The 12,169-nt window shown below is 35.2% G+C and overlaps 1 protein-coding gene across 2 annotated transcripts in view; it reads right to left on the bottom strand.

The window, feature by feature from the left end:
- LOC127790095 (exportin-T) overlaps positions 1–5,940 on the bottom strand; it is a 31,346-nt gene extending 25,406 nt beyond the window's left edge. The window contains exons 1-9 of one of the 2 annotated variants that reach the window (XM_052319378.1): positions 5,559–5,940; positions 3,640–5,375; positions 3,438–3,527; positions 3,239–3,328; positions 2,874–2,978; positions 2,396–2,455; positions 1,213–1,275; positions 1,004–1,099; positions 42–206 (exon numbers count right to left, since the gene is read on the bottom strand). In XM_052319378.1, the coding sequence (XP_052175338.1) occupies positions 42–206; positions 1,004–1,099; positions 1,213–1,275; positions 2,396–2,455; positions 2,874–2,978; positions 3,239–3,328; positions 3,438–3,527; positions 3,640–5,364 (2,394 nt within the window). In that variant the 5' untranslated portion in view covers positions 5,365–5,375; positions 5,559–5,940. Of the gene's footprint in view, positions 1–41; positions 207–1,003; positions 1,100–1,212; positions 1,276–2,395; positions 2,456–2,873; positions 2,979–3,238; positions 3,329–3,437; positions 3,528–3,639 lie in introns of both variants that reach the window. The other variant, XM_052319379.1, reaches the window with a different exon arrangement.
- Positions 5,941–12,169: the final 6,229 nt, after the last annotated feature.

The following is a 12,169-nucleotide window of genomic DNA, read 5'->3' as shown; positions in this document are numbered from 1 at the left end:
ATGCATGTATTAGTATGTTACCAGTATATAAGTTCACATACCTCAGCATTGCTTCCAGGTCCAGAAGGAAATGCTTCCCTTGGGAGAATATTAAATATCTTATTAGCAATACCAGGGTACACATCCTTCAGAATTTCATGGAGTGCACTCTTGAATTTGCAGATCAGCTGATTGAGTAACACAAGGAAAGACACCATATCTTTTGGCTGCAGAAATTTGATTTTGTACAATTAAAACACTAATGCAATGGGACAATATACAATAAACAACACAGAGACACAGACCAACACAATCTCACTCCTAGAGTTGGCACACTATGAAGCCAGACGATTACTTCATGCATTGAACTGCTCTTTAAGAGACACAATACCAAAAGCCTTCTTCCATCTTAAGATAATTCTCATTGCTTGCTGATATTTACCCTAGTATTACTGCTTGGCTTGATTGCAAGGAAACGAAAAGAAAATATATAAATTTCAATAACCCCATTTTTTCTTCTCTAATGTATTTCTGGATCATAATGAGTGGCTTCACTTACCACAGAAGACTACCAAGCATAGGTTCTTTAAAGCTAGTAAAACAACATCCAGAACAGAAAGATGAAATGCTTTGTTTCAATATGTTGCTCCTAATCATACCCAGATCTAGTCATTTTTTGAAATGAAGCACAAGTTGCACTTGATAATAAAGGACCATAAATCATTACATGACACAAAATCTTTAATTGTAATTGATAATAAAGGACCATAAATCATTACACGACACAAAATCTTTAATTGTAAACCATAACATACTATGCCCTCAAATTTTAATATGGTAATGAATCAAGTCAAAAACATTAATAGACATCATCAGTACATACAAGGTCCAAACTCAGTCATTTAAGACTGCAATAATCCCCACACTCCAGATAGGGTGAAAACGGGTGGAAGGACAGAGGCACTAAACCATTCATTAACAAATTAGTAAAGTTTAACTGGTTAAATATGAATAATACTTATACCTCACTTTCAGCTAGCAACTGCTCCAATGCCTTAGGGAGATAAGGAAAGACAGATGTTCCTAGAGTTTCCACCATACGGTGAATAAATGATGTGACCTGTTATAGAAAAAGGGATAGAGGGTGAATAATTTAATCTCAATAGTACATAGCTAGCAATAGGGGACAGTGAAATCAATGCAGTGAAAGATCAATTTACAGTGACATCATACCTTACAACGCAATGGCTCTACCTTAGGAAACACAATCAAAATTTGGAGGAGAACATCCAATGTCTGAAGTAAGAGAAAACAAAACAAACATCAGCAGAAAAGACTTGAAGATTATGCAGAGTCCCTGAAGGACCCGAACAGCATTTCCATAGTTTCTAGGTCCATCTGCTATCATTAGCAAACCAGATCAGCCAAATGGATACCATATTCCTTTATGCAGTATGAAATTTCAAAGCATCTTGCCTTTCTTTACATGAAGATTGAATATACAACACACTACTGTTAAGTGTTATTGTACTGACAAAAACATGAATATGACAAGACAGAGATATGGCAAAACAAATTTTTATAATAAATTAGGATGCAATAACATCATGACACAACACCAAATAAAGATATAATTTCATGTATAAACAAAACTACACCCATTTTAATGCTATCTGAAAATGTTAGTTAGCAGCAAAGATGTATACCGGTACCACAATAGCTAAAATATTTTCCCAATTCTATCTAATGAAAAATAAGAGAGAACAGAAATTTTAAAAATCTACTTTCAAAAGATTAATTCATAAAATAAATAAAAAAGGAATTAAGAATTCAAAGTTCCAGAATTGCCTAAAGGATGAGAAACTAGGAAAGCAAAAAAATTCATGTTTTTGTGATTTTCATTGTTGGTCCCAAAAGTTACTCTGCTTTCAAACTTGTTCACTGTTTTCATATGGCCACATGATGAACATGAGTGTCCTCGAAGTACAAGGATGAAGAGGGAATAAAAATTATGAATTCATTTTATGTAGATCATAATTGGTTGCAGCAAAGTTACTTTCTTGTCTACAAGTCTATGTGATGGACATAAGTGTCGTAGTGTGTCTCTTTCAAAAATAATCATATTACTAAAATAACAATGCACAATCTGCACATGTAACACAAGCCAATGTGTGTTCAGTGGCACCTTTGTAGAAGTTTCCAACATTATGGAAAAAACAACAACATACCAGGCCTAAGAAACAGGCAAAAATTATAGAAGAAAACTGAAACCCCAATGTTTTAACTTAAAAATGCCAAAAACACAACAAAACTTACCAACAAACTACAAAGAAACAAAAGAATAGATCACATGAGTCACCTAGCAAAAATACTACAGGTAAGTTGAACAGGGATAGATCTGATCTTAAATACTAACCTGCTTAAACATGAGACCAATTGTGGGTCGACTAGCAGTAACAAGACGTTCGCTGAAGCCCTGGATTACATGGACATTGTAGCAAAGTAAGACACACAATAGCTATATCCTGACCACTTAAAAATTAGAGCCAAGAGGCCCAATCTGTAACTTCTAAACACTACAACAGTAAGTGGACTGCAGAAACAATGATGAATGTGCCTCCCAACTTGAAACTGCAGTCTCAGTTAGAGAAGCAAGTTGACCTTGGGCCCTCAGAAACATTGATGGTATAGCTTCAAAAAAAAAAAAAACACTCCTTTTCCTCTTTTCACTTCAATAACTACTAGGTTTGTAGATGTCACATCATATAGTAATGTCCATAACATCACTATGAATGAATTTCACATGGAAAATGAACAAGACTTGCGCCCAATAGATTGTGTAAGAATGAAAGAATACCCTTCCGGGAAAAAAATGTGAAAGAATGGACAAGAACCTTGCTGAGGGCATTGATTGCCATGATTGTTTGCTGAATATTTGCAATCTTTCCAGGAGATGCTTCTGGATTTTCAACTTTGGCATTTAAAACTGATGCCTCAACCTGATTTAAGTGTGAATATTTTAGTTCATATTGCTCAAAACCAAACTAGTAGAACATCTGATCAAACTCATGTCAATCTAATGGCTAGATGAATTTTGAACACCCCAAAATGCAACATAAAATAAATAAAAAGGAAAAAAAATAAAAAGGCAAAACACACGCCCACACACACACAAGGAAAACAAAGAAACAGATTTTAAGAAAGAAGAAAATAAAATGATGGCACCTTATGCTGCATAGTTGTTCTAACCACAATTTACCTGCTGACAAAGAGGAGTAAGCAATGCTGAAAGAAATTCAGTTTGCTTCTCTGCTGGTACATCTTCCATCCCAATTAACAAGCCAATTGCCTATGAAGTGTGGACACAAAACAAGAACAAAAGAAAGTAGTTTGAAACCAAATGGAAAACAACTCCTTCTACTTCAACCATACTTAGCAAAATGTAATGAACCAATTACCTCAAAAATATGACTACCATCTTCAGATCCAGAAAGCTCTTTTGATGTACAATTCATATTAGTAAAATTAGCAACTGTATCTTGCAGACTCTGAGAATACATTTCAAGGAATCAATAGAGGAAGAGAGAGATACAAGCATTGGAATTTAATGAAGCAAAATATTCATAATTATGATCATAAAATAGAATTTCAATTTAATACCTGTAAGATTGTCTCTATGAAAGGCACAAGTTTGGCCTTGAGCAATTTTACTACCCTCATGAAAAGATAACTTGCCCGTTGGCTGGTATTGATATTCGGATGGCGTATTCCTCTTTCATCAAGAAAGGTAGCTAGAACTAAAGGTATGTATTCAGTATGCTCCTGAACAAACTTCATATATCTTGCAATTGTATCCAGATGCACAAGCGCAACAAGCCTGCTAGAATGGCAAGGAAACCTAGTAGATAATAGCATTGGCACTAGTTCTCTCAGAATACCACTTCCAGATCTCATTGCCTCATCACTTATCGACTCTCCATATGCATAGAAGAGGGATAATGCAGCTTCTACTTCCTCAACATTTCTATCAGCAGATGATGCAACAGCACTAGATAATGAATCCCTGATAAATATCTGAGTAACTTCAGGTGCAACACGACCTACACTACGAAGCAGCACAAAAAAGTCCTTCCGAAACTCCATCATCCTATCTTCCTCTTCTCTCCCAATCTTGTCCAGCTTATCAAGATTATCACGATAACAGGGATCATATTGAATCTCAGCACGAATCACTTCCAATATCTGACCCACATGAAAAAGCTGTTTCTCTGTTAAAGGAGAGAGATTTTTCATTGTGGCGACATAGCTTGATAGAAACTGCACAATACTGAATGTTGTGTCAATTTCACAGTTCTGCATCGCGTAAAATAGAGAAGGTAAAACATCATTCAAGAGCTCCAGTGAGACACCAACAGCATCCACAGAATTCAAGCGTTTGGAGCACTCTAGAACCTCAGTGGCATACCCAGTGAGCAGTGCTGATACTTTTGAAACTAAATCAGAGTCACTATCCTCTGTTATCAAACCAAACACCCTACTTATCTGAAGGGTTTGCAAGAGCCTGAGTTTGGATTCTTCATCCATACGCTTGGAAACTACTGCCAGGATACAACTGACAGCAGCAGCTCGGAGTTGATCGGGCAATCCATCCACCAAAACTAGCTCAAAAAACAGCGGAATAAATGCATCATTTGCAATTAAACCAATATCAATCCAAGATATGTATCTGCTTATAGAATCTAAAACAATGGAGCATAGTTCTGGATTGGAATTTCTATATGTCAAGATAATGTCATACCACGTTCTAACAATCTGGCTTACACACTGCTGCCTCATTGCATCCTTAACTCGGGCTGCAACAGCAATCTCCCCAGCACTTCGAGGGTAGTCTAAGCTAATTAATTCATCATCCAAAGCATTTAAAACCCGGCAAAACATATCTATCACAACTGCACCTTTTCTCAAATGGGGCAGATAATCAACAAACACTGTGGGCCAAATCAATGGATACTCAAAGTAAATCAAAGTGACCAAAACCTGAGCAAGCTTATTCTTCACAAATGCAGGGCCATCCAAAACCTTAACTGGGTTATTCTCATCTATAGCCTCAAAACAAACCATGGAAAACACAGACTTCCTTATGAAAGACTTTTCTTCTGCACTCATGGATGAAAACCGAAGACGAATTACTTCATGTAGACATTGCAAGCACCAAAACTGGACTTGAACTAACTTAGAACGGCACAGATGTTCAATGCATATACTGCATATCGATGGAGACTCCTTAATTTGTTGACAATAAGCAACGGCTCGAGATTTGAGCACCGAATCCACAGTCCCAGACTCATCGAAACTTATAAGAATAGCTCTCTCGAGGTCATCCATCCTGAAAAACCCTGGGCACAGCCCTAAAACCTCATAAATCTCTCCTGTAATCACACGTATTCCAGAACCAAAACGTCCAAAGAGTGATTGGCACAACTGGACTGTGCAAGAAACGATTGCCTCGACTAGTATGTAATACACTGATTCGCTACTAGAAACAAGGATAGAGAGTATGGAGCAACAAAATTTCGTACCTTACGAGGGACGGCGAGCTGGAAGAAAGAGGATTGATTTAGAGAACGATCTTTAATGTATTATGTACGTTTGAGGTAGGGTTGGGGGCGGGGGGGTGTAGAAATTCAACAGAACCAAACCCTAGATTAACTTTGGATTTTTGATTATTAAGTTTCGGTTTTAAGTGTTTGTTCGTATCCAGGTGAAAAAGCAACTGCTCTAGAGTATTCCCCGGTTTACCGACGCAGCCTCCGGGAGCACGATGGTAATGGAGACGACGGAGAAGGCGCTTGAAGGGCTTTGCAATCTCAATATTTATACATACACACACACACATATATGTAAGTATCTGCACCGCAGACCAGCGTATTCTGTATGTGCGGAAAGACTTGGAAATTTGGAAACAAAACGTTTCCGAATATATAGCGGTGCGGTGAAAACTCAAAACGGGAGCCTGCCTGCACATTAAAACGTTTCCATAATTTAGCGAAGTTATAGAATTTATATGGTAATAACACCAAATTCTTATAAAAAAAAAATTAATTTAGGAGTGAATTGTCGTTGATCATGTAATTTAGCAAAGTTTTAGATTTATTGTAATTTATGAAATTATTATTACTTAATTATCATGTCGATTTATATTTGTTGATTATTAGGTTCGGTTGATTATCAGATTAACATTTATTTTTATTGTACATCAATTTTTTAGACTTTTTTTAAATAAAACTTTAATAAATTCCAACCCGACCTCGTGCTATACTAATCGAGCTTGAGCCTATGATAAAATTTGTCGAGCTAAGCTAAGCTCAACTCAGCTCGATTTGGCTCAACTCATTTGCACCCCTACTTATTAGTCATCACTTGAGTAGATAGAGAAGAAATTTAGGAGACTATTAAAGCATCTATAGTCTCGGTATTTTGTTAGTTTTGTGTAAATAATGGCAACTCACACCCAAAAGAGAGTGGATTGTATGTTTTAGAAAATGAGTTAAGATTTACAAATTTTTGTTTGAAAAGAAGTTTTAGTGCAATAGAACAATAAGTATGAAACAATATTTGCAAAACTTGAAAAATCTAAAGCAAAAAAAAAAAAAATCAATACAAGTAATTTATAGCGATTCGGCTCAACTGGCTTACTTCACTCTCACTAAAGATTTCCAAATTCACTAAAATCTCATACTTAAACTTAAAGTAAGCCCTCTATTAATCATTGGTCACCCCATCCATGCAAATGCAATGATTGAATATATGGTGCATTTGGGTTATTCTAGATATTGTGTTGAGGTATAAACTACTTCCTCATTCCTCGAATACATCGAATTATTTCAAAGAACTAATGTATTTACAAGAAAACCAAAAATGTCAAAACTTCAAGTTGAATACCAATAGATTCTGTTGGTTTGTAAGTTGTGGAGTTTTTGGCCACTTTTGACCAAATTGTGTGAAGAAGATCAAACAGGTTTATATCCCAAAGGCCGCCAATGTGCCCCAAGGCACTAATGCTAATAAAGGGAGAATGAGTGGCAGGGTTCCTCAAGTTCCTCATCCAATTGTATTAGTAGGTAATGTTATACCTCCTTAGTTGAGCTATAGTTCTCATGGTCATCTTTAGGGCAAGGATCGATGTTCCCCCAGGACTCAGTCTTCTCATTCCAACTTTATCCCAGCTCTAGTAAGTAATAGTTTAACGACTAATAGGTTTTTCTTGTTAATGCAAGATGATTAGTGTATTCCTTCTTAGTGCTTCAAACTCCTAGGATCGGTCTATTGAGAACCCTAATATGAAGCATGTAATGGAGGCAATGTTTGACTCAAATGAGTTGTCTACCATGCATTCTATAGAACCTCCATCAAATTCTAAGTCATAGCGCAAGCGGGATCGTTAGAAGAAGAAAAATAAGTAGTCAAAGCAATCCGATTAGCTTTGTCTTCTAGTTAGGGTCTATTTTGTTTTGTGGTATGGTGTCATGCCTATTTTTAGGGGTGTTCAAAAAAATCGGTGCACCTCGAAAATCGGCTAGACCAAATCGGTCGATTTTTTATTTTTGCGGTCTAAAACGGTTTGTACAGTTAGCGGTTCAGTTTTAAACTGAAGTTACTGAACCACCCAGAAAATATAAAAAATTATTATTATAAAAGCCACCCCCAACAGCCTCCTTCCCCACCCGTGCAACCCTAACAGGTTAATTTGATAATTTGTTTATTTTCTAAACAAGTAAATTGCATAATTCATTGCTAAACATGTTATTTTCTGCTTTCAATGTTGAAATGTTGTATGTTGAATTACATTATTTTGTCTTTATTTTCTGCTCCTATTTATTTACCTTTGATTGTCTTTACTTACCAATATTTGTGTCTTTATTTACTATTTTTAAGTAGCATTTTTAGTGATTTTAAGGCTCATTTGTACCATATTTTCAAACCGCGGTAAACAGCACCAAACCAAACCGATCTGGTTTGGTTGAAAAACTGCACCAGCGGTTTGGCATGATGAAAATGATTCAAACCGACCAAACCGTTCCACACACACCCCTACCTATTTTGTTTATGGTTTGTTTATTTTGTTTGTGTTTTTACTTGGGGTATGCCCTAGCTTGCTCTATGAACTTATTTTCAATTTCTGTGGAATAAATCTCTCAATTACAAAAAGAAAAACCATCTTAAAGAATTTTTAACTTAACCTTAGTTAACGATTAAGCTAAATGAGGTTGGAGAATGAGCTATCAATCCAACCAAGGTATAGCAAAGAACAAAAGCTTATGTAGTCGAGCCACACGCAATTGGAATACAAGTTTTCATTAAGGTTAAATGGGCCAAACAATACAAAGTTAAGGAAGAACAATTCATAGGTTCTTACATAAAGAAAAAAAAAAAAACTCTAATAGACAAAAGCCAAACTAAATCCAAGTTGGAGGATCAATTATTGGGGCCTCATCATCATCAACATCTATCTCCTCCTTAAAATCCTTGACCAAGCAATGTAGCTACAGTGCCTAAGGTCATTCTCCACCTCGTACTTGGAATGTAAATAGGTGTTGGAGATGGCTTGGCTAGATGAGTTGGGGAGCTTGGGAAGACCATGAAAGACTTACCCTTAGAAGATTTGCTTGCCATGGCCTTAGGAGTAAATCGCTTAGAGGTAGACTTCACCTTCTTCAGGGTTAGGATATATTTTCCTTGCCTCCAAGCCTGATGTTGCTCATTCTTTGCCTTCTCTTATTGAATTTACTTCTTATCCCACAACTAAGCATTAGTCACCATATCTCTTGCAATTCAACCAAGTAAAGTTAAAACTCAACCAAGTGAGTTAATAAGGTACGCTAGAACAAGTCGACAACCTAAAAAAGAGCCATCGGTTAGGCATAGTTGTTTAGTAATCTCACGTCGAAAAAGGGCTTGATTACTCAAGAGACTGAGCATTTACGTGCTTTAATTTCTAAAGTTTTTTAACATCAATCTCCTTCAACTCAAAAACCTTGTGACTAAGCGATTGGTCTAGTCCCAACTTTAACATAAAGGAACACCAAATTAGGTCCCATCCACATCCAACCTAATAAAGAAGAACCATTCATTCCATTTCTTCATAAAGGATGAGCTGTCTACCATAAATTTCCTCTAAGGAAAGGCCAAGAAAAAAACCTAAGTTCAATCCTATCAACAAAACTTAATTCAAATAGTTTAAAGATAGTCGAACACTAGGACAAATGACCCAACTTGACAATAGAGAATGAAGGAAATCAAGCTCCTCCACCCATCAAGAGCAAGTTGAGAGGTGCATAAACTAATGAAAGAGAAACTTTAACTATGGTGTGATTAAAGGAAGCCTCATTTGGGCCTAGAGTACTTATACACATTAAGACAACTTGAGAGTGCTTGGTGGCCCTTCAATTACCTAGGGTCAAGGTACAAATAACCCCTTTGAGAAAGATGACATTTATTCACTAAGTAATGACTTCAGTAAGAATCAAGTGAGCTTGGGTAAAATCTTCAAGAAGAAAGGATAGTTCAGATCCATCACCAAGCTAGAAAGCCAAAGCTCTAAGTTCAGTAAGATGGGAAGACACCTCCCCTTGTAGTCTACCATCCTTAGTCTCCTGAAAGGATGAACAAAAGAATCAAAAGAATAGTTGAACTAAGTACATGAACTATCTAAATTAGAACTAAACTTGATGGAAGACATTATGATAAAGTAAGGGTGTTCACGATACGATTTGGCCTATCTAAGCCCTTTTCAATACGTCAAACCATAGGTGCAATTTTTTCATTACTCCAAACTGTACGATTTGATTTAATCTCCATAAACAGCACCAGACCACGCTACACAATATGATGTGGTTTTTGTGATTTGTTCTAGTAGGATTTTTATTGGGCTTGGTAGATTAACAAATTGGATCAAAAGCTTTTTTGGTTAATCATTTTAACATATCTTGAGTTTTTCACTTCAAAATTAACTTTTCTATAGGAAAAAAAAAAGAAAAACTATACTAGTAAATAGTTTAAACAAACTACAACTTAATCAAAAATCAAAATGCAAATTTAAACATGTCCAAACCATGTCAAAACTATTAAAGTACAAACACTAAGCATAATCAATTTACTACTAATTACTAAAGTCCAAACATCGAGCGTAACCAATTAAAAGTTACAATCCAATCGAAATGCAAACTTAAAAGTTCAAAGTCTACCATACCTTGAAAAAATTACAACAACACAACCACATTTCCATAACACAAAAATAACACAAAAGTCCACAACATAATTCATGGTCAAGCAATCATGCTCCAATTTCAACTTCATTACTAATCAAGGTTTACAATATTTGTTGTCATAGTGGACTTATATGTAAAATTAAGGGGAATAACAAAGTTAGAAAATTAAAATCTTAGAGTTAATACAAATAAAATATTAAACATGTTTGATGAGTAAATAAAAAATTTACCAGATTCAACTGATTCATAAGTAGCATGATCTTCTAATACTGAGGTCATATCCAATGGTAAAGACATGACTCAATTAATGTTGGCAACAAATCAACGTTTCTACCATAGATGAACTCAATGAACTTTGAAAGTAATCAAGAACCCTACCTCCAGTGCTAAAAGCTGATTCAGAAACTACTGTTGACACTTGGATGGCAAGAACATTTCAAGCAATCTTTGATAGGATATGGTACTTTGATGAAGTTACCTTCCATCATGCCAATATATCAAAAGTCTTATTTCTTCTATTCTCATTAGGCTTAACTAAGTACCTTTCAAGCTTATTTTTCATTTCAAAAGCATTATCATAAATACATTCTTTCTCAAAATCAGATTCAAACATATTAACAGAATCATCATCATCAGAATCCACTACTGGAAACTTTGTTGAGAAATTATCCCACCCTGTTTATCTTTTGGTGATTGTCCATTTGAGTTATTTGCTGCATAAAAATGCATCAACTTGCCTAGAGTGCTCTTGATATAATCTATTATGGTTTTAACTTCATCTTCAAAATAGAGTTTGTGCAAACAAAATGCCACATATTTTATCTTGTACCTAAGATTAAGCACAACCGCCACATAACGAAGCATATTATATTTTTCAATGTTATCCCAATACTTATCAAATTTTATCTTCATGCTAGAAGCCATATCTTTCAAGATTGATTCATCAGATGAACTCCATTAGATTAGTCTCCCATGCACATTACAAATTTCATAAAAATAATTATTTGCAGTAACATACAAAGAACACTAAACTTGAGGGTATCATCATAAAAATTCTTCAAAAACTTACAGAATATTACACAATTCTCCCAATCTTTAGAATTTGGTGGCCCAATGGCCCTTTCCCACTTTTATTTTCTTCACAAAAATTTAAAAGTATCAACAAATCTCAATACATGCTCCAACATCAAATAAGTGGAGTTCCACCTTGTTGGTACATTCAAGCACACAAGAGCCTTTTCTTTTTTACAAGTATTCTTCACACAACTTTTGAATTTTGCTAATCTTGAAGAAGAAACTCTAACATATCTAACTACATTATGTATAGCCATAATAAAGAAGTCCAATTCCTTTAAGCTATCACCCATTATTAAGTTTAGAATATGAGCCTAACACCTTACATGTAAGAATTCTATTAGGTTTGAATAGCAATGGCACCAATACCCAAGAGGAGGATGAATTGGGTTATTTAAAAATTTTTATTAAAGTTTGAAATTATTTTTGGTGAAAAAAGAGATTTTAATGCTTGTAAGAGAATTCCTTGAAGGTATAAGTAAAACAAAAACAAAAATAAGAAAGACACAAGCGATATATAGTGGTTCGGCTTAAACCAAACCTAATAAACTACTTTAACTCTTTATTAAGGATTTTTCAATCAATCTACTACAATCCTCCTATCTCTCTGGATAGGCCCTCTAGCAATAAGATAGAAAATTATAACCTCTTACTAACACCCAGTAGGCCCTCTAGTTCACAAGCTAGAAAATACAAGAATGATATAGAAGAGAAGATCTGAGAGATGAATCTCTCAGTTACAATGATCTCTCAAAGATAAATATAAAGGTGTGAAGAAATGATACAAATGATAATCAAAACTTTTTGAGGGAAAAATGAAAATACAAGTAGAATGGAAAAGTAAAAAT

Source organism: Diospyros lotus, chromosome 14, assembly GCF_014633365.1.
Source record: "Diospyros lotus cultivar Yz01 chromosome 14, ASM1463336v1, whole genome shotgun sequence".
Lineage (NCBI taxonomy): Eukaryota > Viridiplantae > Streptophyta > Magnoliopsida > Ericales > Ebenaceae > Diospyros > Diospyros lotus.
The sequence above is the reverse complement of the archived record's forward strand: the minus strand, read 5'-3'. Positions and strand labels throughout refer to the sequence as shown.